We start from the raw sequence: 26820 nt of genomic DNA on the forward strand, positions 1-26820 counted from the left end.
TCCACATTTCAGTTTCAGGCAATAATACCTCCTGCAAAGTTGTTTAAAAGTAAACAGGTTTGTTTGTTGGTTCCTGAACATTCTAATCTGTAACAAAATGTATCTTTCAGAACATAACCTGGGAATGTCTCCAGGAATTATAGTGATATGATTTATATGAAACATTTATGCTGGGATAGGATTTTTTATTTGGTTAGTCTTGTAGAGCAGTGTTTGTTTAGTACTGCCAAGATGTTTTTACATCAACAGGATTGGAATAATTTAGCTGCTTAGGTCATCAAAAATATTAGCAACCCCACCCCACCCCCCTGTTTTTCTCTCTTTTTTCTGGGGTGTATTTTTAAAATCTGCATGTTAGCTAGTCTAGCAAATCTGTATGTTGTTCTGTGCGCATAGGGCAAAATTGAATGTTCATAGGGCTATGTTCTCTGCAATTCAAATGTGTGACTGCTGGAAATAGCACATTATGGCCACTAGATGGCGATGAGGAGCATATTGCTTTCCTATGATGGCTCTAATGCAAGGTGGCCACTAGATGGCGATGACTATCCTATGAATTAAGTATGCTCCTTAGCACCATCTAATGGCTATAATGTGGTATTTTCCACCTTCACACATTCGAATTGCCAGAAAATATATCCTGAGAAATTCTGATTTTGTCCTAATTGGACAGGATAAATTTACATGCAGTTTTGATGCAAAGCTATGTAAAATTTCTTATAAATACTCTGTCTTCTCAAGTTCTATTTCACCCTTCACTCCACACCTTTCTTCCATTGCCAACTTTTTCCCATACACTTCCTCTCTACTAGCCATCTCACTATTCCACTGCTCCCCACTCCACTCTTCTACTCTTTCTCCTCTTTCTTGCCTGTTCTCCTTTTTTCCTATCTCTTGGCTCACACTCTATGATTCCCTCAATTGTTTTCCTGCCTCTCACCTAAGATTCTCTGTCTCTTTTGCTTTCTTTCACCCTCTATCCCTTTCTTTCTCCTTCTGACTCTAAAACATCTCTATCGCTTCCTTGTACTCTCCTTCCATCCCTTATTTTTGCTCCTTATTGCTCTTTCTCCTGTCTCTCTTTTCCTATCTAACTTGCTTTCACACTTTCTTTTCTTCCCCAATTCACTCTTTGTTTTCTTTTGGTAGGTGAAAATGGATGGCTTAAGATCACTCAAATGCCTTCTACCCATGGACATTCTCAGTGCAGCTTCAGCTGGAATAGTACTTCCATCTGCGGCTTTTAGGATTCATTAAACTCTAAAAGTATTTGTTGTGGTGGACATCTGCACTTAGATGTTTTACCGAGGGCAGAAAGAGGTGACCAAAGAGAACACAATGCTTTCCACTGAACTCAGCAAAATGCTTAAGAACAGTGTATCCTATGGGAATGCTTTTCTAGCTCTGGTTCAGGCCGTCATCACCACAACCTGTAGTGCCAGAGCGTGGGAGGTCTTAAGCCTTCTATGAGCACAGCCTCTCCTTCTCTACCATTTCTTTCTCTCTCTTGGTTGTGCCAGCAGCATGGAGATGTGCAAAGTACAGCAATAAAACAGTTTTTTATAAGTGATCTGGATGCTGTAAGATGAATTCCTATGGATTACTGACTGTATTTTTTATGTTTGTGTTTTAGGTCAGTAAACATAAGAAAGGGTCCAACATAGGAGGAGAAACTCTGCAGGTCAGCTCTTAGCAGTCTTCATCTAAGGAAAAGGAACATACTTTCAAGGACAGTGAAGTGCACATTTTGGACAGAGGACAGCATTTTCATAGAAGGTATTTAAGGTCCCATTCATTTCAAACTGGTACAACCATCGCTAAACAGGGGTGCGGCCTTCAAAACCATCTGTCATCCACATTTACCCTAGCCTAGGTTCACACCTAAGCATGTTCTGCAACATTTTGTGTTTTGCAGAAACGCACCACAGTCCATTTAACATGATTTTCTATGGGACATGTTCACATCTGTGCATTTTCACCAGGTGCGTTTTTTGTAAAGGGTCAGGAACTATTTTAAACACAAAAAGTTGCGTTTTTGGTTCTATAGACTTCAATGGAAATGCTGTAGAAGAGCATGTAGTGTGTTTTTGATGCGTTTTTAATGCATGTTGCATTTTAATCTGCCTAGCAACAAGAAAAAAAAATAAAAAGCAAAATGCATCAAAAACATGGCAAAAGCGCATGTGCAAAAATGCAAAATAAACAACAAAAAGCACTGCAGAAACGGATCAAACGCAAACTGCATAGGTGTGAACCAAGCCTTAATGCTGTATAAAGGATAAGTTCACCTTTGGTAACATGTTACCTGTTCCACCTGATTTTAGGTTGGAACATGTAACATGTTCCCATAGCTGCATCCGTCTCCGCCGCACACCCCCATTTTCTGACAGATAGTACGGCAAGACGTTTCCACCAAACTGTCAGTGCAGCCGCGTGGGGCTCCACCCACACAGCTGCATCATTCATTCATGGGCTTCTGTGAATTAATGAAATGCAAGTCCCAACAGCCTTAGCGGCTGTGGGCTTGTAGTTTTCAATGAACTACCACGGCACTGTGGAGTGCCGTGGTAGTTAATTGAAGCTTCCTGTCAGTATTTCTGCTTGCCCGTACATCCCATACGGCGAGCAGATATTCTGTCAGGTCTGCAGGAGACCTGCATGGCATCAGTGATCTACTGATCGCTGGTACAATGCTTTCCAGGCTCCTTTGGACAACAATAATAAATGCACATTTTTTTACCTGCAAAAAATGTGCATTTAATATTTTGTCCAAAAGGTGAACTTATCCTTTAACATCTCTGCCCAAGTCATTTGAAATCAGTTAATACCTTCAACCATTTAAATCAAATCAATAACACCTGTTCTAGAATCTGTCATACCATTGATTAATGTAATTATTATTATTATTATCATACAGGATTTATATAGCGCCAACAGTTTGCACAGCACTTTACAAAATGAAGGTAGACATTACAGGTACAATGTAATTTGGTACAAGAGGAAACAGAGGGCCCTGCTCTTTAGAGCTTACAATCTAGGAATTAGAACATGGTGCTTCACAAACTTCCACACCTCCCATAATATTCTTGGATAATCAGCATCTACCTTGACATTAAGTAGAACTAAAGAAGCTGCTTGGATGAGCAGAAAAACATCTTCAAGATAACAGAACATGTTCCGTTGAATGAAACTAACTTCTCCTAGCTCACATAAGAAAGAAAAAGAATCTATCTATCTATCTATCTTACACACAGGGCATAACATATATATCCTTTGACAAAGTCGTAATGATGAAATGTGTCAGAAAGTGACGTCAGATGCTCACCGGAAGTCCAGCAGTGGCCATCTTGGTTGAGGTCCGAGCTAGGAACTGCATGATAATGCTGATGTACATCATTCTATTTGTAAGCGCTTTTTACATTTAATAAATTAATTTGTCTGGTTTGATACACTATGATTGCCTACTTTGCTTTGATTATATGTACCAACATGGAAATGGAGTATTGACAAGAGTGATAGTGGTCAAAATCTTTGCATTGATTGTTTATATTCCAGGCTATAACTTGTAGAAATTTGGTAAGGTGCATGAGCCGTGAGTTGGTGGGTCACCTTAGTGTTGTGCATGGATTTGTGGTCAATGGTTCAGGCTAAGGGTGCACAGAGTGTCACTATTTGATATTTATTCATTAAATACTACACTATATGAATTTTGTATTTTTGGAGAGTCATTTATCACATAAGAAAAGGAAACATCTAAGGAAGAATTAACAAGATTGATCTCCCTTTATAGTGCAAAGAATTTTGGATAGGAGGGTAAGAGTAGGAATTACGGATTAAGTATGGTGGCACTTGGTGAAGTTTTGACACTATTTGAGCACTTTTATGTGAGTTTAACTCAATTTTGATTTATGACATGTGAAAGAGATAATGCACTGTGTGCGGTTTATTTAATTTTTTTTGAGGGGTAATATTTTGAAAAAGAGGAAGAGGACCACATCATCTTGGCGATATAGGAACTGAGCACGTAGATATCCATGGTGATAATGCTGGAAGAATAAGAATTTACCATATGAATTTACAGAATGAGGACTTTTTGATTAAATTTGGACACTGAGCAACAGTTTATTTCTTGACTTCCTAGGGAGGAAGTAATACCTTAGCGACCGGTAATTCTGTCGTGTGGATGTGTCTATTGATTTTTATACAAGTGACTTTCACCAAACATTCACTGGTGGTGAATCAAGTACTGTCTCCTGGAAAAGTCACCTGCAGTGAATTTTGGTAAATGTCAGAATCACTGCTTTATAAATATGGCATTTTTTAAAATGGCATTTTTTAAAACTAATTTATAGTGCTGAAAGCCCTGCATTAAGAACTTGTGACCTGAAAACCAATGTACTGAATGGTATAATTTTAATGGCAACATGCACTTTTTTAATGTCATTTAGTATAAACATGAATGTACAAATCAAGAAATAAATATTTCACTGGGTATAATAATTGAAAATCGTGCTTGGAAGGGTAAAAGAAATACTCAAGCCAATTATGTGTATATTGAAAATGGCTTTGGAATGATGTGAACATCCCGACTAATAAAATGATATTAAACACATGTGGGATGTTAGAGCCAGTGAGATAAAATATTAGGAAACAACTGGCTCTCGGGAATTGTGAGCTCCTAAAACCTCCACTGAGTTCTATGAAAAACAACTTCATAATGTGGTGACAAATCTGGCAATGCTTATACTGTGAATTCTGCTTTCACAGTCCTTTAACCATTATGGCATAATGCTACATTTTTGATGGATCAGATCATGTGGATATGGACTTATTTTGGAACAGTAGTCACTGGTGACAAAAACGAGTACAATCTATCAAAAAAAAGAAAAGCAGAGAACTAGCATATCGGATAGGATAATCTTCAATCCAGTTATTCAGACTTTGAAATTTGCCAAGATACCGTAGAATAGCTTATTTTTTCTGAAATGAAATACATTTTTAACAGTTCCCATATACTTGAGATCTAAGAGGCAGCATGTTGGATCATAGAGGTACACAGCTGCTCTTTTCTTTGATCTTTGTGACTTAAAGTTAAACTAAAAGCTACATTTTTTCTTCATTTTGGATAGAGTAAGGGAGGGTTATAATCCCTGCCAGTTTTTTCCTGCTATATGTGTCCTGTTGGGGGGATTTCCTTTAATTTCCTGTCACAGAAAGTGATGGGAAATCCCTCCAATGTGAGGGAATCCCTTTTGTCATCAGGATCAACTACTATCCCCATAGAAAGATTTCCCCCTCATTCCTATTCAGGTGACATTGATAACAATCACTAGGACACATAGAGAGGATGAATCTGTACAGTTTCTATCAATGAAAAGCAATCTACTGTATTACCAGAGGAAGAGCGGATAAAATAAAAGTCTGTCTCCACAAATGATTTACTAACTGCTAAAGCCAATGGCCACTGCTCCATACTCTAGCTACTTGACCTCTCTGTGGCTTTTGATACTGTTGACCATCCCCTCCTCCTCAAAAAAACTTCTCTCTCTTCGCCTCCAAGACTCTGCTCTCTCCTGGTTCTCCTCCTACCTATCGCAGTCTTCAGTGTTACCTATAACTCTGTCTCCTCCTCTCCACTTCCTCTTTCTGTAGGGGTCCCTCAAGGTTCTGTCCTTGGACCCCTACTCTTCTCCATCTACACCTCCTCCCTTGGTCACTTGATAAACTCCCATGGCTTCAAGTACTATCTCTGCTGATGACACACAAATCTATCTTTCTACTCCTCACCTCACCTCTTCAGTCTACTCTTGCATTACTAACCTACTAAGTGACATATCGGCATGGATGTCACTCCACTTCCTCAAACTCAACCTTTCTAAAACTGAGCTCATACCTCCAGCCCATTCCCCTTCCCTTTCCCCTGTCTTCTCCATCAAGATCAGTAATACAATCATCAGTCCCTCCCCTCATGCCAGGGTTCTATGTGTAATCCTAGACTCCCATCTGTCCTTTCAGCCCCAAATCCAATCACTGTACAAATCTTGTAGACTTCACCTCCGCAACATCTCCAAGATACGCCCGTTCCTAAGCTCGGAAACCACTAAGCAACTTATTCACTCCCTTGTTATCTCTCGCCTTTACTGTTGTAACTCCCTCCTCATTTGCCTACCTAATCGCAGGCTATCCCCTCTTCAGTCTATCATGAATGCTGCTACCAGACTTTTCCACCTTACCAACCGTTGCATGTCTACCATCCCTCTCTGCCAATTCCTCCACTGGCTACCCATTGCCCAATTAATACAATTCTAAACATTAACAATAACATATAAAGCCATTTATAACTCTGCCCCCAAATTACATCACCAATCTTGTCTCCAAATATCACCCAAACTATCCTCTCTGCTCCTCCCACAAACTCCTGCTCTCTAGCTCCCTTGTCTCTTCCTCCCATGCTCATCTCCAGGACTTCTCCAGAGCCTCCCCATCTAGAACTCTCTACCCCAATCCATCCGACTATTGCCTACTCTGCCCACTTTTAGGCGATCTCTGAAATCCTATCTCTTCAGAGAAACCTATCCTGCCTTCAGCTAATAACCAAATCTGTTTCTCCCATAGGTTCGTCCCCCACAGTTATTACCTTTTGTACCACCAGCCCCTCCCTCTTAAATTGTAAGTTCCCAGGATCAGGCCCTCCTAACCCTCCTGTATTGAACTGTATTGTTGCTGTATTGTCTCCCTTTATATTGTAAAGTGCTGAGCAAACTGTTGGCGCTATATAAATCCTGTAGAATAATAATAATAATTCTCCATTCATAGAGCTTCTTCCATTCAATTAAGCTATGGTACCATTTCTATGAATAGAGGAGAGGAAGAGAAAGAGTGGGAATAGTTAGCACTCTTGGATTCAGCAATTGTATTAACCCCTGCAGCACCAGATGATTATGGCTGCAAGGGGGCTTGTTGGGGGGTGGGGCAGTGAACTTCAAAATTCACTAAATGTAGGCCTTAAATCATCAGACCTGCATCTGCCGATGTTAGCATCTCTCTTTCATTCAGAGCAAGCCTAGAACATGTTGGTGACATTTCTGAAGAAACAGCAGGAAGGCAGGCTTCACAGAAACAAATTACAGCAGAAAAAGACCAAGTTGTCCATCGATTCTACCTCTTTTTTAAAAACTGAATTCCAGGAATCCAGCTTCTTTGTAAAATGTGAAGGCACACTATGGTTAAGTCCAAGGAGCTGCATGACATTTCCCGGGCTTATCTCTGTTATTTAAATCTGACAGCTTTATTGCATTCCCGAAGGCTAAGCATCTTCAACATTAGAGTGCAGCTGCTATGCTTGACCCTCCCCTCCTCTTGCCCAATCACAGAAGCCTTTGTATTATGTAAACTCATTCACAAATACAAAGGCTTCTCTGGATGAGTAGTAAAGGGGAGGGACCGGCATAGCTGCTCTGTGTACCTCTCTCTCAGCCCCAAGTGACAGTGAGTTTTTATAGTCATTCACCCAGTGAAAGTGCAGGTATATTCATTCTGTGGGACAAAAGAAAATGTAAATAGCCTATATCCTTTGCTGTTCGAATGTAAATCATTGATTTCAAATTTACACTTTTTTTGTCCCATTTGCACAGAATGCATGTACCTGCACTTTCACTTAGCAAATGGCTAAGCCATTTTTTCTTAAAATTGAGCCCCTACGTGTTGGTAGCCTCCTACTGTCTTCTGAGTCATATTGGCTGAGAACATATGTGATAAACCATGTCTATTTAACCACACCTACAGCTCACAGAGGCATACTTCGCATATTGCAAAACTTCACACTAAAAATTGCATGTCTAGGACAGTTCTGAATTGTAAGGTATAGCTAGAGGTCCAGTCTAAGGCTTCTTTAAGACCTACGGTTGGGGGAGGCAGCAAGAATGCACTGATGATCTGCATTTCTGCCACCCGTCCCCCCTTAAGCTACAAAATCGGTGGGCAGCAAGCTCTCCAAATGCTACACGGGGAAGTGTGCAAACACCCCACAACCAGCAGCAGTGTGATTGTGGGAAAAATAGGGTAAAACAGGCTGCGAGGAGGCATCGCATCACTTCCTCAACACCTGTCAGTAGTCTCTGGAGTGCAGTCCCTATGTGGAATAGGTTTCAGTAGCAAAGGAGATTTAGACGCATTTCTAAATCTACCCGTACAAAATCACAACTCCTCATCTGGTATCAGCCTTATCTTGCTCACTTAGACCATTTGTGTGAATGAACCCTTTCCCAACACTAGTGGAATCATACACCTTTCATAGAGTTCTGAGACTTTCAGTGTCTCAATTTCTTCTGTTCTTCCTACCCCTGGAAGCTTTGAAGATGAATAACAAGGCAGAGAACAAGTCATGTTGGCTTAGTGATTTAATGGAAATATGCACCAAATTCACTCCAGTGTCATCAATTACATCATTAATTAGACTTATGTTAGGAATTATACGTGATATCATCAGAAAGCTGTTAGGTGTGGAGTGAGTTAGAGGGTAGAAATCTAGTTACCACATTTCCTTTATTTTTGCCACATTAGCAATCCAATATTTTCCACTAGACAGCCAAGTCGTTATAAATAAGAGTTTTCAACTCACTGTAACAGCATTTTATTAACTGTCCACAGCAATATTATCATACTTGTCTGACAAGACCAGAGCTTGCCCCAATGATTTTTACTGTCACTGACGTAATCATGAGATCACTGAAGAATTTTAAGTCCATTAGCAGCAATTCTGCCACGAAAAGTCCTTTAAAGCTGAACTCTTTGTAAATTTCAAGTTACCCTTGCAATGGGGCTCATCATACACACAAAGGATTGATGTTTTTTTTTTATAGGGGGAATATAAATGGAATTTAACTTACCTTATCTCTACCTCCCCCAGCAGCTGGTGCCATCTTCTTCTCTTCAATGCTCCATTTTGTGGTCAGACCCTCAATGTCCTCACTTACAATGAAGGACTTCTTGTCCTGCATTGTACATGATGATTTCAAAGTGCCTGTAACCAATGGAGCAGCAAAGAGAAGCAGCTTCAGGGGAATGTTTGTGTAGAGAGAGCAAGACTTTAGGGATAAGGTAAGTATAACTGATTTTTATGGTTTATGCACATGGAAACTTCTTAGACATTTTATATGGCTAGTGTAAATTTCCTGGTGCATTCCCATGCCTGGGTAGCCACAGGTGCTGCCCATAGCCTGCTATACTAGTGAATGGCTGTATACTACTGTACTCCTGTAAATGCTGATGCTTCTCTGCATCTGAGTTCACCAGCATATTCACAGTTACAGTTAGTCCGGCTGCAAAAAAGACAAAAGTTCATTCAGTTCAACTGTAAAAAAAAAATAATTATAATCCTACACCCACAGTTGATCCAGAGGAAGGCAAATATAACCCAGCAAATCGGATATTCCCTGGATCAACTTTACCTATAAATGATAGTAACCAGTCATACTCTGTGTATCCAAGAAAGAATCCAGGCCTTTTTTTAAAGCAATCCACTGAGCTGGCCAGAACCAACTACTGAGGGAGTCTATCCCACGTCCAACATATTTCTTGAATGTGGAAGTTTTGTGTTTATGTTTCAAACACGCATGGGTGGGTAAACGCCACATGCAGCCTGTTTGGCAGGCTGTACACGGTACCTGCAGTTCCCCAAGCACGGAAAGTGCAAGAAAATGTATGCCAGGCATACAAAACGCTTATAAAATCTCTGTGTGTATGTTCCCCAGACAAAAATGAGCAATTAACCCTTGTAATGTAAGGAGAGCCCTACGAAGGATTTTACCTGGAGTTCAGCTTTAAAGAGGCGTGTTGCCAAACTATTAATTTCAACAAAAATCTTCCCAAAAGAGACTCTATCAGTCGCTAAATGTTCATACATGCAATACCCTACAAGAGTAGACCCTTTATACTTACCCCTCTGGCATCCTAGGAGTTGGGAGAATGGCACCACAATGGGCAGCACATGACACAAGCATCTGACATTTCTGAAAATGTTGAATGCTGAAGACACTGACAGAGGCTTCAATGCTGGAACATAGAGGTACTGTAGGAGGCATAGGACCAAGAAGTGAGGATAATGGCTCTTCTCTTGCAGAGTTCTACAGGTATGACTTATTTGACTTGCAGATGATATTTTTACCCCATTACAAACTTTCCATGCCTTTTTCTTCATTTTATTTATGTATAAAGGAGGCCATCTGGGTGTAGGCAGGGCTTTGCTTTCTAATGTCAGAGCACCAAATCACCCACTCCTCTCCTTGCAAGACCTCCTTCTTAAGCTCCCTTATTACCTACTTCCTCCAATACTCACCTCCAGAACTTTTTCAGAACTCCCAGTATGTCCAGTTACCTCTTACCCTTTCCTTCTTTAGGCAATCCCTGAAAACTCACTTATTCAGTAGGCAGGTGCCTACAAGGAGGATTTTGAGTGTGAGTACGTTAGTTGGTTTGCACAGACTGAAAAGGAGTTGTGTGTGGGGATGCCGAATTCCCTGGCTTTTTAGGTCTAGCCTTCCTTCCCAGTTCAGATATACAGGTGAAACTCGAAAAATTAGAATATCGTGCAAAAGTTCATTTATTTCAGTAATGCAACTTAAAGGTGAAACTAATATATGAGATAGACTCATTACATGCAAAGCAAGATAGTTCAAGCCATGATTTGTCATAATTGTGATGATTATGGCTTAAAGCTCATGAAAACCCCAAATCCACAATCTCAGAAAATTAGAATATTGTGAAAAGGTGCAATATTCTAGGCTCAAAGTGTCCCACTCTAATCAGCTAATTAAGCCATAACACCTGCAAAGGGTTCCTGAGCCTTTAAATGGTCTCTCAGTCTGGTTCAGTAGGAATCACAATCATGGGAAAGACTGTTGACCTGACAGTTGTGCAGAAAACAATCATTGACACCCTCCATAATGAGGGAAAGCCTCAAAAGGTACTTGAAAAAGAAGTTGGATGTTCCCAAAGTGCTGTATCAAAGCGCATTAATAGAAAGTTATGTGGAAGGGAAAAGTGTGGAAGAAAAAGGTGCACAAGCAGCAGGGATGACCGCAGCCTGGAGATTATTGTCAGGAAAAGGCCATTCAAAAGTGTTGGGGACTTTCACAAGGAGTGGACTGAGGCTGGAGTCAGTGCATCAAGAGCCACCACACACATACAGATCCTGGACATAGGCTTCAAATGTCGCATTCCTCTTGTCAAGCCGCTCCTGAACAACAAACAACATCTGAAGCGTCTTACCTGGGCTAAAGAAAAACAGACCTGGTCTGTTGCTCAGTGGTCCAAAGTCCTCTTTTCTGATGAGAGAAACTTTTGATTCTCATTTGGAAACCAAGGACCCAGAGTATGGAGGAAGAGTGGAGAGGCACACACTGCAAGATGCTTGAAGTCCAGTATGAAGCTTCCACAGTCTGTGTTGATTTGGGGAGCCATGTCATCTGCTGGTGTTGTTCCACTGTGCTTCATTAAGTCCAGGGTCAACGCAGCCGTCTACCAGGAGATTTTGGAGCATTTCATGCTTCCTTCCACAGACGAGCTTTATGGGGATGCTGACTTTATTTTCCAGCAGGACTTGGCACCTGCCCACACTGCCAAAAGCACCAAAACCTAGTTCAATGACCATGGGATTACTGTGCTTGATTGGCCAGCAAACTCGCCTGACCTGAACCCCATAGAGAATCTATGGGGCATTGCCAAGAGAAAGATGAGATACTTGAGACCGAACAATGCAGAAGAGCTGAAGGCCACTATTGAAGCATCCTGGTCTTCCATAACACCTCAGTAGTGCCACAGGCTGATTGCTTCCATGCCATGCCACATTGAGGCAGTAATTGCTGCAAAAGGGGCCCAAACCAAGTACTGAGTACATATGCATGCTTATACTTTTCAGAGGTCCGATATTGTTCTATGTACAATCCTTGTTTTATTGATTGCATGTAATATTCTAATTTTCTGAGATTGTGGATTTGGGGTTTTCATGAGCTGTAAGCCATAATCATCACAATTTTGACAAATCACGGCTTGAACTATCTTGCTTTGCATGTAATGAGTCTATCCTATATATTAGTTTCACCTTTTAAGTTGCATTACTGAAATAAATGAACTTTTGCACGATATTCTAATTTTTTGAGTTTCACCTGTACATAGGGGGAAGGTTGAGCCTAAGGGGGGAAGCGTTCACATGGGATGCTGAGGAGAGGCTGCTGCACCATGTAGTCCAAGCAGAAACCAGGGTGTCGGAAGAATCTGCCAGCTTTTGAAGGACACCGGTTATGGACTTACATCTTTTTCAGGTATGCCTGGGTAGCCGCAGCTTAGCCAGTTAGGGTTGGAATTGCATTATATTTGTACTTACTTTGCAACAAAGGTTTTCAGTAAAGTCCCTAAACTGTACCAAGCCTAGTTTGATGTCATTCAAAAGGGGTGCATGGTGGTTTGCAGCATATGAAAGAACAGGACCCGTAAAGCACACATGGGGTACAGAAGCAAGGCCAGTACAAGGGGTTAGCTTGGCAGAAGGTGTGGAGGAAGCCAACAGTTGCCATGGACTAGTGGTAAATAAATAGCAGCCTGTCATGAAGCGTGGTACCTTGCCCAGCAATGGGTCCTCCGGTAGTAAAGGGGTCAGTACTCTGGATACTTCCTTAGTGGTTGGTTCCCCAAAGTCTCGAACTGAACCCCTGGTATTGAGACCCCACAGCCTGGCCGCCTGTACGGGAAAGCAGAAGTAATTAACTAAGTGCACGCATGGGGTCCGTGCTATGTGCATGGCGGGACTCCATTCTATGACTGGGAGGTGGCAGAGGTATACTGGATAGGTGGAGAGGGCATAGACTCAGCGGTGTCTCTTCTAAATTCAGCATGTAACAAGCAGGGTGTGTAGTAACACGGAACAGTATGTTGTACAGAGACTGTGTATGTGCGACTACTACACACGTTGTATGACTCATCTCTGAGTTGAGGTACTGCCATAATGTGCCTTCCACATGAATGTGGCCTCGTATGATCTCGGGCATTACTGAGTGCACAGATCCTAGAAAGTTACTTACGGCTGCGGTAGACCCTGCCCACAAGTCTACCTCACCTCTGCCTAAAAACTGTATCTTACCCGCTTCCATCAGATCATCACCCAGCAGCTCTTACCTTTTATGTACTCCCCCCTTTAGAGTGTAAATGCCACAAGCAGAGCCCTCCTAATCCTTCTGTATTGAACTGTATTGTAACTGACCTGTCTCCCTTTATGTTGTGAAGTGCTGTGCAAGCTGTTGACACTATATAAATCCTGAATAATGAGAAAAAGAATAATATCCTCACTCTAACTCTCCTGAGAATAGCAGTCAGAGGCAGCAATACTTTAGATCTCACACTGCAGATATACAGATAAAAGGCTGTAGGCACAGGAGTGCCTAGGCACACTAACAAAGAAGGAAATGCACTGCTTTTTTTCAGAATTAATTAAAAAAAACTATTTTTCGGGGCACTGCTTAGGCACAATTAATGTTTCTAGCCGTTCCCTGTAAAATAACAAATCTTCCCTTTTCGAGTTCATATCCACTAAAAATAGACCTGATAGCAATATTATGGGTCTGCTTTCAAAGATATAGTATTTAATATACACTATTGAATAAACTCATACTATTTTTTTTTTGGCTTAGCGGAAAATGACAGCTCAGATCAGGGGCGGACTGACAACCCATGGGGCCCCCGGGCAATAGTGGATCATGGGGCCCCTGTGTCCTTGCCCAAACTCAAAAAAGCCTATGAAAAAGGTACCAGGGGCATCTCATGGGGCCCCCTACTGACCCCGGGCCCTCAGGCAGTGCCCAAGTTTCCAAATGGTCAGTGCGCCCCTGGCTCAGATTTGTAGCGCTCTAAGCTTTGGCATACTCCACCAGCACATGCTGCTATGTGGCCTCACAATGCTCGCCTGCCACAATTTGCTTCGTTTACTCTAGATCACTATACAAAATGTGATATCTCTTGGCTTGCAAGACACAGAGGTTTTCTGAGGTCTTATAATTACTTGGAAGCAGCCTGCTGTCAGTCATAATTCTGTTTTCATTAAAGTGATGTGTTTTCTTATGAATAAATTGGATCAATTATTGTGAAGCCATACAGAGATTTTCTTGAAGCACTTTTCTTGAGTATATTTTCCACGTAAATGTCCATTTATATCAGCATCTTCTATTTCTGAAGGTGTCTAATTCTAACAAGCTGGGGAGATGGGTGTAGACCTGACCACTGTGTAATTGATGCAATTTAAGTGAAGTAAGTGATTTCCTGGCACTGTGCTCAGGCTAAAGCTTTTTCAATGGATTTTCTTTCTAGCCCAAAGAGAAACATATTTTCAAACTATTACGATAGTCATTTCCCACTTGTGAGAACTTTCATTTTTCATTTCTGAGAGATCTTGGTTCTATTATTGGCCTTCATACAATAGAAGTTTATCCATGTAATACTATATTTTCTAAGCCCACAATTATTTTTATTTGTAGCTCCAAACCTGCTTCTTGAAAAATGCCCACACTATGGCAAATATGATTACCCCTCTCATTTTCCTCAGTGCAGAAAACATTCAAACTGCATGCATGAACCTGCTACAAACCTGGGTCAACTAAGCGTGAGATTAAAAAATACAAAATTGGGGGTTTCCTTCACTGAAAACATCTTGTCGAGCCAGGTCCTGTCCGCTCCTGCTTCTGGAGCCTTACTTGGTTCTTTAGCCCTCTTGCACATGACTGTATGGGAACGTACAGATGTATGGGAGCGTACAGTGTAAAACATATCTATTGTGACACCCGGGAGCATGCAGCTCTAAATCTGCAAGTCGATTTAACACTCCCCTTTCCCCAGACTGACAATGTTGCTGTCCAAAGGTGTCCCTGTTGCACCTTCATCCAATAATACAAGAGGTGTGTTACTGGCCAGATCACCAGGTGAAAACAGAAAGTAAAAAGCCTAAAAAAAAAACTAATGCAGCCACCACATCTAATTATTGGAAGCTGCAATATATTACATTTTTGTTTTTTGGCATATTACTGCTTCCAGCTTCTGCAAGAAATGTCAAAGTGTTGTCATTTAAATATACTGACCATTTTGCAGTTTTTACTAAAGGTAGCCTTTTGCTTGTGTATTATGCACAATATTATTGTATGCTCTGATTGAATTGTTTGGGATTGTGACAAATTTACTTTAAAGTGGTTATAAAGGCTGACATTTTTTTTTTTTTACCTTAATGCATTCTATGTATTAAGGTAAAAAAACCATTCTGCATTGGCTCCCGCTGCTGTCAAGCACAGCCAGTGAGGGGGGAGCAAGGGGTGGGGCCAAGCCATGCTCTATATGTCAATGGACACACAGAGCGGGGCTCAGGTGTAAGCCTGTACGAGTGCCCCCATAGCATATGGCTTGCAATGGGAGCACTCAGCAGGGAGCAGAGGCCAGAAGCGCTGGTAGGTAAACCAAGAAGAGCAGGATCGGGACTGTTCTGTGCAAAAACCTCTGCACAGAGCAGGTAAGTATGACATGTTTTTATTTTAAAAAAGAAAAAGTTTCATACTTTACAATCACTTTAATTATGAAAATAAGCATTGTAGCACTATTAGCATTATTAATAAATTGTTTCATGTTGTATGCAACATTGGTGTTGAGTATGAATAAGTTAATCAGTAGACCAGTGTCCTAGTGTTTGACTATACTGTATCATCGATATTATCTCAGGCTGATCATAGATGCTTTTTTTTTCTTTGATCAGCCAGCAGGCTGATTGAAAAGAAAAATTAACTGATTCCCCCATCCACACAAGTGAGGTGCATGGAGGACACTGATCAGTGCTGCAGCCGATTGGCCGTAGATGGATCGAAATTCAGACGGTCCCTGCTGGAGCAACTGAATTTCAATTAATCTATGGCCAGCGTTAGTCGGTTTACACAGAATATAGATAAGCCAGTACAGTATGGTAATGTTCCATAGGCTGTAATGGTGAGGTTGGCTGCCGAGAAAAATATAGTGGAGTGCATGTTGGTGAACAGGGTATCCTCAGTGGCCACTGTTTCTCGGTATTCTAAACCTACCAATGCGTACTCAGCATAATTCTATGGATCATACCCCTATTTGTGCACTTCTATAAGTAGGGCATAAAATGAAAAGTCAACAAATGAGCACATGCTTGTGTTTAAACAGCGTACAATATCTTCTCAAAAAATGAAGGGTTATGTAAAAGGCAGCCACTTCTATCTGAACCATAAATATTATCATAGTGACAGATTACTATTGGTGTAGTAAATTGGCAGTGTAGCACAACTGTCGTCTTTGAGAACTCTTGGCAAATAGCTAACTACACAGTTGAAATAACTCATATGTCAACTGCCTTCAGCTGGCCAAACACACATAGCTTTCTTTCCTTCAGCCTGTGGGCTAACAAAAGAAATCTAGCAAATTCCTCCATCCATGCTAAACAGAGTGGATGGATGCATCTCTATTACCTGCTTTTGTATTCTGTCTGACAATGGCTGCGGCTGTCTGGCACTTTCGATCCTCAGATCTGTATGCTGCTGCTAGGGCCACCCACCAATCGACATTTGGCTGATTCATCACTTAATGGCCGAATGTTTTTCTTTGTATGAGCAATTTAATTCATTGAAGGATTCTGTCATTCTATTTCTCCAGTCTTGTGATTAATGCGTCAGCCACATAGCTATTCAGTGGCACTGCTGTTGCAGTATCCTCTTTATTCTTAGACATAAGAGAGTAATTTGATATGCAGACACAATGGGGGTTCTTCCAGCTTCCAGGTTTTATTGCCAAAGCTTAATTGAACAAGCTGAAGTTAGATTGGTTACCATTCACAGCTGCACCAGACCTTGAGTGCACCAGTTTTGTAAATCAATCCCATTCCATCCTCTTATGCAAAGGAAATGCAGACTGGGGCACAAATATGCAAGCTTCATTTAGCCACAGATAATAATGAATAGTCAGACATAAATGCGGAATTCAACCATCTCATTATACCATTTGGCCAACCTCTACAACAAAGGAACAGCCAGGTGATAATTTAACTCTCAAGTGTGGATAGTAATGACAGTAGCTGCTATTAGATTGTCCCCCTGTATGGCTGAGAACAGATTGGTAGACCATGGTTTGTGGCCACCTTAACCCTATGGTATAAATAGAAGGATTAAACTGCAGTATGTTATCTCTGCTTTTGACTTCTCTATGAGGAATGACAGTGGTCAAACAAGTTTTTTATCAATCCTATTTCTTGCAGAACAGTCAGCTTGATATGCCTGAGCATACTATAAATAGGCTTGCCATACATAGTTAGATTTTCATTCAAACATTTATATAAAAATTCAGAAAAATCGTTCATTAGACTTCTTTCTTGCCATCATTGGGTTGATTTACTAAAGGCAAATAGACTGCTCATTTTCAAGTACAGTTGCTCCAGAGCTTGGTAAATCAGGTAAAACTTCACTTTGAAAGGAATACCCAATCACATGCAAGGAAAATTAAAAAAACAACATTTTTGCTTGCACATGATTGGATGATGGAAGCCAGCAGAGCTTCCCCCATTTACTAAGCTCTGTAACAACTGAACTTAAAAAGTGCAAAGTCTCTTTGCCTCTAGTAAATTAACCCCATTGAGTAATCTAATTTTTGTTCATTTCATCAGCATCTAATATTTAAAAGAAATCCCAAATGTAATAAGCAGATTTCATTACAATACGTATGATTGTTTTTCTGAAAGAAAAACACATTCACGGAATTTCGTTTGAAAAAAATGTTCCATCCTCACATGCGTGGCAGCGGTCGATCATCAGTTTGATCCCACTAGCCATTACAGAGAGTGAGGGAGATTTATCTCTTAGACCAGGATTTCTGAATCAGGGTCCTATGGAACCCTAGGGATCCTCCAGAGGTTGCTAATGTTTCCTTGAGCAATGAGCAATTTCTGCCTCTAAGTTCCCACTGACACCATTGATCTTTTTAGCTATATGTACAGGGGGTATCTCTTCCCAATGACCACAAGTGTAAGGAACATTCTTCCCAGTGACCATCAGACTCATGTATCATGAATTATAGATATAGTAATCTTTAGCAGGGTTTCCCAGAGACCAGAAAATTATTTCAAGGGTTCCTCTTTGTTGAAAAAAGTTGAGAAAGGCTGTCTTTGACTGTTGTCACAGGTGTCCCCATTGGAAGATTTACACTCACCTCTTGTTTTGTTGACAGCTGTAAAGTTTTGAGTTGTGGTGACAGTAGTCATTAGGACATTTGGAGGTGAATCTCCCCAATGGGGGCACAATCAGCAATAAAAATTTGACAAAGGGTCTAACCTTTCCCCACTCTATGCAAAAACTGAAAAAAATATAGTTTTGCCTATATCTATACTTTAAATGACCCTCATACAGTTTGATACAACATTCCTTAGGTAAAAAGAAAACTTAAAAAGACTAATAATATACAGTAGTGTTGCCTATGTCATCTGAATTCCTGAAAGAGAAGACAACAAAAACACAAAAAAGAAAATTGTAGTTCCCAGAAAAGTGTCCTAACCTGTAATTCAGATCAAAGCATCAGATCCTGACTGCTACGAAGAATGGAAATGTATGAAATAGAGAATCAGCAAAAATAAACTGATAGAAGAATTTAAAACATCAGTTTATTTCTATAGATGTTAACCTCTAGCTGATGTGATACTACAAGTTCCAGCATGTTCTGCCCTTTATTGTGAATTACAGTTGTATAAATGGTGTAAAAAAGAATCTTTATTGATGGCTGTATCCTTTAGGTGGCTGTAACAACTTGTATATCAACAAAAAAATAAAAAAACTCTCACTAAAAATGCAACAGTAATGCACATATAAAGCCAAAAAGAATGGAGGATATAATAAATAAACATCCAAGCTTAAATGGAGCCAGCATCTACTCATAAACCACATATACTAAATAGATATATAGCATATAGTAGGCTCATAGAAAAAGATGTACCTAATAAGATAAATAATAAGGGATAAACAGGATACAAATCGTATACAAATATCCAACATTATAGTAAATCCCAGTATGAATATCATGTAAACCGCTAAAATGTGTACAATGTAAATTTTTTTTTTTTTTCTTGAATTAATGAAGAGGTTAAAAAAAAAAGTAAAATCAGAATATTGCAGAGTTGTAAATTTGTATTGCAGTGCTGGAAAAATTTGAGACTTCCAATGTAAAGTGAAATTCTGTTTGGCAGATGAATTATTTAAAAATAAAACAGAACTTGCTGTCGCTATTGATGCTTAGATATAATTTCATGTAGGGCAGTTTTCCAATCTGTCATTGTATAGCCATTTGTTGAATGAGATTCTGCCTTTATCTTGCTCTAGAAATACTTCTTTTGCTGGTACTTGTAGTTCCACAGCATCTGGGGGTCCACAGGTCCCTTTACCCTTGAGGAGACATTTTCATTCATGTCATTAAAATGTCAGAACACGACTTACCTAACCAGATGGAGTTGTGCAGTATTCCATTCCTGAATCCCCATCCGAAGGTTTCGTCCAAGTGAAGAGTGAACAAAACGAAGAATATCATTTTTTTCATGTTTCAGCAATTTAAGAGGGATTTCTTCCAAAAGAACAACTCTCTCATCTAACTCAGCCTGTCTGAAACATCTGGTCACCAGATCTTTCAAAGCACAATCCCTTTTTTTCTGCCTACTGTGAGTTTAGGGAACTTGCTCGATTTAAATAAGCAGCTGTAGTATTTCACAATTACAGTGACGTTGTTAGCAGTGACAGGATGATGATAATACGCCCCACCTGTATGACTTGCCGTGTGGTTTGCAGTGGTCTCAGTCTGAGGGGGGCTTCTTCAAAGGTTATTTAATGGTTTAACCACTATTAACCTTCAGCCCTCTCTGGCATAACATTAATATATACTTCAATTTCCTGCCATCCCTGATTTCCTGGGAGAGTCTGAGGTGTTAGAAATTTATCTAAGCATAGATCACCCTAAAAATACAGTTACAAGGTATGTAAAGCCAAAACTTTTCTTTCTTGGATCTGGATAGAGTAAAGAAGTGTTAATACTTCTGTCGGGTTATTTTTTGTTGCCCATGTCCTGCTAGGGAGATTTCCCATCACTTCCAGTTTGTAGACACAAATCTCCCTAATGTGAGGGGAAATCCCATATTGGACGTGTAGTGCTTACGCCTGAAAGGACCTGCTGTACTGACCCAGATTCTTCTCCCAAGTGGGTGTAGTGGCAGCCAGGCACACAGCAAGAGTTACTCTTTCTAGCTCAATGAATAGTCTAGGGGTATCTTTTTGATGCATTATTGCGAATTGAACTTTAATAGGGTGCAGGTAGCTGTGGGATACTTCAGCAACACTGACCAACAATAGGAGGACACGCTTCACTTTATCACAGCTTCTTAGTTTAGTCTCTCTAGTAGCAACTAGGGGAATGAGTAATTCTGACACACCATAAGAACTGACCCAACTTAAGTAAGTTCTAGCCCTGATGCATACAGAGATAGTAATAGCAACAGTCACTAGGACTGTACACTCAGGTCTGTACTCACAATGACCCTGGATACTTGGATGGTGCCTTCCAATATCAGCCAGACACTTCTCCTGTGAACTCTGCAGACCAGATACTTAGTGAAATCCCTTCATTCATTCAAGAAAGCAAGAAAGGCCCCTTAGCAGAAGCTCTTAGCATAGGTGGGACCTTGATGAGCACACTTAGAACTTCAGCTGGGCTGCTCAAAAGGACAGAAGCCCTTCAGGCCCCTCAGCTACCTAATGGGCATCCTTCCGCCAGGGATTGGCTGCGACAACATAAATATTCAGATTGTTATTTTGCCTTGCTCAACCCACTACAGTCTAGTATCCACCAGAAGGTGGTGTGTGTGTGTGTGTGGGGGGGGGGGGGGGGTACAGTTAAACCTGCAGTCAGTGAAGCCTAGAACAGCCCAAAGCAATCAGACTCTGCTCCATTGATTACAGGGGAACCAAGAAAACTACATTTACCTAGCCTTTTTAGCAACCTATCTAGGAGGGTGTGTAGCAACTGTACGTACAGCGATGGATGCGAACCTCCATTTTGGCAAAGGCCTCCATCTTGTATCATTTCTACTCCCAAATCAGCTTCCCTCCAATCCCCCCTCCCTCTCTATTGAGTGACATGTGGTCTGTATGATGCCAGAGATAACAGGCATCAGGCACAGTGGGAGAGCTTCATGGTTATAAACCCCAATTAGCCTGGCCCCCGTATGTCTGTGAGACTCTTGCTTGGAAAGGATTGTAAAGCCATAAACCAGTCCTTCACTGGGCTTCAAACGCATTCCAGATAAGCCGTAAAACAGACTCACATTTAAAAACCCATTTTTCCATATAATTTTATATCTTAAAGTAGGAAATAATTACATAAACATAAAGCATACAGTATATTCGGATGGCTCAGTTTAATACAAGTCGTCTGATATTTTACACACCCTAGTTGAAGTCTACAGGAGAGCAGAATGCCATAAAGTTCTAGCTGAAATAATGAACTATGCCATGTTTCATATCTAGACGTTCAGCAGGTGATTCTGCATATTAATCTGCTAGTGGATTGAATGGTACATGTACCCAGGGAAGGTTATTGCCCTGGTATCAACTTGGGAGGGATTCTGGTTCTAGTCTGAGTCCCCCGCCTACAACACCCTCCCCAAATGAGGCGATTGGTTCTCTGCTTCAAGAAGACACCCTGCTGAGTGCCTAGAAAAAAGTCTGTTATGCTTGGAGCAGAGAGTTGAGTAAGTTGAAGTTGAAGAATTCTCCCTTTTAACATTGGAGCAAACTTTGAGAGAACGGTACCCTTTTGCTCTGACACTTGAACGCTGCTTAAACCAAGGCTGACGGCAAGTACTTTACCTCTCTAAACTTCTTTCTGTTATCTCTTTGCTGTGTTATTGCCCTCTGTATTTATATATATATATATATATATATATATATATACATACACACATACTGTATATTGGCTACATCTTTTTCTGTAAATACTGTTATTGCACCATTTTGACTTTTTTAGTAATAAATCTTGTTTTCTGAAAAGCGTTGAACCGTTTCTAAAGCTCTTTAATGCAAACTAAGAATCCCTGTCTCTGAAGAGCGCTACTGTGTGTTTAAACTTCTGCATACATCTGTCTGCGGTGACATTGTGTATGCAGACGCTTATTCCAACATCATAGTGTTATTGCTAATATTGGCGAGTTTCCTCCTTCTCTGTACAAAAGGCGGTGGTGGCAGTGTGAAGGGTTAATTGCGTAATTAACCTGACCCAGTAACAATCGCTCTCAGGCTGCAGGTACATAGATTGTAGTCCATTAGCTGGAAAATCTTTGTGCAGGGTACAACTGGGCGTGGCATTGTTACGCACGTGACAGCGCAGTTTTAGATTGGCTAGTCCTTCGGTCAAGAGTTGGTGAGAAGGGCTGGGGGTCTGACGCCGCGATTGTCACAGGGTGCAACAGACATCTGTCACCAGACCATTTCCTTTACTTGCTGTCATGACAACTCTTGCATTTAATATCTCCTCTGGCTTTCTATTTAAGTGACAGTGAAGAGTGATCTCCTCAGTGGGGTGACAAACAGCAATGAAAACGTGGCAGAGCATCTAAACTTTCCCCAATTTATCCAAAACTAAAATAAAATATTTTGCCTTTGCATTCACTTTTTACAGATGGCAAAGATTATCGCTGACAGCTTCAGAGCTTGCATGCTCAAATAAGTCAGCAGTGGCAGTTTCAATAAGACTTCTCTCCTAAATAGGTGCAGTTTAAAGCCGAAATTCAGCCAGGAATAGAAAAAAACACTAATTAATGCTACTATGTGTTTATTGAACAGAACTTTCAAGTAATTTTTAATTTAACTAATTTCAACCTTGTATAAGCATCTTGTAATTCCCTATGTAGCACTACCCCCTTAGGAGTCCCTGCGTTTGGGTCCCCCTACAGCTCTCCATAGCCAGGCAACATGCATTTTCCACATCTTGCACACTGTAGTCAGTATACAGTCCTTGAGCTTGGTTTGGATTTGTTGTTTTTTTGGTTGTTAACTTGGACGGGATTTAGGGATGCATGGGATTCTCAAGGGAACTGTGAACATGTACAAGTCTGTGGACAAAAAGTCTCTCCTTTGAAGAGCTCCCCAACCCTTCTGCTGTACCACCTCATACCCCAGATGAATTCTCCTCTTCACCCAGCTGCCTGAGGTTATTCCTGGGCAAGGGAACCCAGAATACCACTTAGTAAAGCAGCCCCAGATGAGAAGCTAGTTGGATTTTTCCCCTGACTGCCCTCTCCCCTTATCTGGCCCAGGAGGTAAAGGATTACACACTCCTGCAAGCTTGGTGGGTTGGTGGCTGCCTTTAGGCCTTATGCTGGCCTGGCTCCTTCCCTGCTCCACAGGTGGTCCTCTCTCAGAGGACGCTGAGATAGAGAGATCATCCTTTCCAGCTCCTGCCTTTAGGTAGGCCCCATTCCTGGGCCCCCTCCCAGGCTCCTCACTCCAGCCTTCACTCCTTCCACCTGACACACTACTCCCCTTGCTGATCAGGCTTTTCATATTTGAAGGGCTATCTTGGCCCCATGCCAAGCCTCCTGCTGGGGGATTGGCCAAGATCCCTTAAATATGTAGATAAGCCCCTACTCGCCCCCACCCACTGCCTTCTAAAAACATCTTCAGCTTTTAGAGCAGGGGGATGTATCAAAAAACTGACCTGCAGAGTCCTCAGCCCTGACCCAGAGTAACCTGACTGACTCATCCAAGGTTGACTCATCCCAGGCTGCTACATAGCCTCTGCCTAAAAAAATTAACTAGCTCCCCCTAGCTAAACTTGAGGGGTGCTACAGATATAAAGAAGCTTTTCAAAAGGAGAGAAGGACAACACTAAGAGCCAATCAGTTATACTACTGTTATGCTACTGTGCCTTCACTGTCCAATTACAAACTGAGCACATATAAGTGACCAGGTTGTATTTCTACAGTTGAGAAAAGTCAGATCGCAAACCGGACTGGATGGGCAAAAATACAAATCATTCTACAGGTAAAACTGCTCTCATATACTTTATGTATCTCAAAAGTGTGTTTAGCTGTGCAGCACTCTTTTTTGGGGGGAGGGTTATCAGAAATGGCCCTCCCAAAACAGGATAGTGGGTTAAACATATAGGTAAATAAGATAACCAGAGCCTTTGCTAAGTGGAAGAGTGGGTTTGATAATGAAGTTGGCAGTGCCTCCACCCAGGACAGGGCTTCTGTGAACAGAAGGGGTACCCTTCCTGGCAAATTAACCAGTGATCTTAGGAAAGTAATTGGGAGCAGAACTACTGCAACCAGCAATTCTTCACATATACCCTGGTGTATATATAGCTATTTACAGAGATACCTCAAGATTAATGCTGTAGCAAAGGCCATTATAAGGTGCCCTGAGGATGACATAGAGACTGTCTTTGTGTTAGAGACCTGAAGACAAGGTCAGCAGTCATGATGGGGATTCCTCCAACTGTTGCCTAACTAGCCTGGAATGCAATTCTCTCAGGCAGGAACTGTGGTATGGCACTGGAACTCAAAATCCACCTATCTACTTTGAGCTTTAGTCCCTCCCTAATAGTTTCTAATCTGACATGCAACCGGACTTCTAAGCCTATGACCGTGACGTGGCCACAGGATGACTAACCTGGCTCTGGCCTGTGCTAATTATCAAGACCTAACCTAAAATTAGCTATAGAATCCCAGACCAGAAGGGTCATGATTAACTACAATAACAGGAGCTGCATGTAAACTATTTTACAATAAATAGTTTCACTTACCAATATACTGGAAGGTGACCACTATGCACATACAGTAGCATAGACCTAGCTACAGTATCTGGAACTGTGCATATAAAATAATAAAAAAGACAGGGCAGAAATACTATGCCTGTCACAAGGATTTAAATATACTATACACTCAGCAACTACAGTTAAACTATTAGATCATAGGAATACTTGCTGTCCCTTCTAGCTTGGGGTTTCATCCTCCTTCAGGGTCTCACAGTCCAGCCGACAAGGGAAGGAAATCATGTACATGATTATACATAAAATTGGGATATTAGCAGCTTACAGTAGAGGGCAGCAGATCTACCTACAACTGTTTGCCTGACGTAAAAGGGAATAGATAGTGTTTCCAGTTATTTTTTTAGATAGAAGTACAAAAAAAACACCTGGATACAAATAAGTCGATCAACCTATATTCATTTTTAAAAACCCTATTTGGGTGCACAGTTTGTAAATATGAATCCACTGTCTTAAAGTGGTTCTAAAGTCTTTTTTTTTTTAATTATATATTTTATTTAATCTTCTTTTAAAAAGACAAAAAAATAACAGTATATCTTTTGTCACATCAAATACATCCACTTTACCCCCATTCCCCCCCCCCCCAAAACCCTCCCTGCCCAAAACCCTCCCCGCCCAGTACCAAAACACCTGTCCATGTCAATCTTACCTTCTCTTTCCCCTCCTGTTAACCAACCTGTAACGGAACCGGACCCCAACTGCACTAGGGTATTTCCATTAGGCTCCCGCTTCCCTGTCCGAACACAGATCCACTGACACCACCGCTGACCATACAAGACCAGCATCAGACTTGTATTAAAACAGGAAATAGACTGCTTTATTCTAACATAGATATAAGATATATACACAGGGTGGGGAAATACACCCAGTAACAGGAAACACATCAGCAGGCAGTCCCATCAGGGGGAAGGGCTGCCGGAAACACCCCCCACCAAGCCAATACAAACACATAATAGAACAATGGGACACACCAGGTGGCAGTAGACAATACACAAACCCATACATCCCATAATAGTTTGCTGGCCAGCAAGACACAATAGAACAATGGGACCACATGGCAGTAAACAATGAACAACCCCCACACCCCACCTATACATGTCTACACAATATTAAGACAGATCACCCTGTACCCCTAACAGGCACAGGGTGCCTTACACATAAGAGGGATATGGGGAGCTGAGATAGGGGTCTCCCCACCTCTCCAAAGGAGGCTGTGTTCCATGGGCCCCCCACCCAAAGTCACTCCCGTCACACAACCCATATCTATAGATCTATTTAACCATTTTGATTCTCTGACTCTACTACCAGGGCACCCCTCATTGTTAAATATTTTTCAGATGTTTTAAAATCGTACCAACTGCTCCACTTTTTAAAAAAAATTTCCATTTTGTTTTCCTCCATATGACAGTTCCTCCATCCTATTAATTTAATCAGTCCTATCTATCCAGTCCCTGATTGTTGGAGGGTCCTGGGCCTGCCAAAATTTAGGGATTAAACTTTTTCCCACACTAAACAAAAGTATAATATACTATTTGTATATTGTTTTATTGACATCTCTGTTTTATAAAAAAAAGACACACCCACGGGTCCTTCTGAATAGATGTCCCCCATATCTCCTGTATATTTTGAATTATTTCTTGTCAGAATACATGTATTTTTGGACAATCCCACCATATATGAGCCATTGTCCCTATTGCCCCGCATCCCCTCCATGTTCATGTGAAGTCAAACATTATGGCGGTACCCTGACTTAGAGATGAGCCATACACCGTGTCCATCTGTGAAGCATACCATCCTGTGTTGTGAGTAGTTGCACTTAGGAGGGAAACTGCAAAGCCTCTGCCCTCTCCACCTGTCGAGTATACCTCTACCACTTCACTTCCAGTGATAGAATGGGGTCCCACATAGCGTGGACCTCATGCGTACACA

General features: G+C 41.2%; 1 protein-coding gene and 1 long non-coding RNA gene across 2 annotated transcripts in view; one reads left to right on the forward strand and one right to left on the reverse strand.

Moving 5' to 3' along the window:
- TNFAIP6 (TNF alpha induced protein 6) overlaps positions 1 to 19716 on the reverse strand; it is a 47011-nt gene extending 27295 nt beyond the window's left edge. The window contains exon 1 of the mRNA XM_089689351.1: positions 19515 to 19716. Coding sequence (XP_089545477.1) covers positions 19515 to 19614 — 100 coding nt within the window. The 5' untranslated portion in view covers positions 19615 to 19716. The remainder of the gene's footprint in view (positions 1 to 19514) is intronic.
- Positions 1 to 26820, forward strand: part of LOC149452454 (uncharacterized) — a 99810-nt gene that overhangs the window by 47646 nt on the left and 25344 nt on the right. The window contains exon 2 of the long non-coding RNA XR_016314859.1: positions 1634 to 1776. This is a non-coding gene — a long non-coding RNA (uncharacterized LOC149452454). The remainder of the gene's footprint in view (positions 1 to 1633; positions 1777 to 26820) is intronic.

The sequence above is a fragment of the Staurois parvus genome, unplaced genomic scaffold (genome assembly GCF_062004578.1).
Source record: "Staurois parvus isolate SC_StPar_1 unplaced genomic scaffold, SC_StPar_1.0 ptg000471l, whole genome shotgun sequence".
Classification (NCBI taxonomy): Eukaryota; Metazoa; Chordata; class Amphibia; order Anura; family Ranidae; genus Staurois; species Staurois parvus.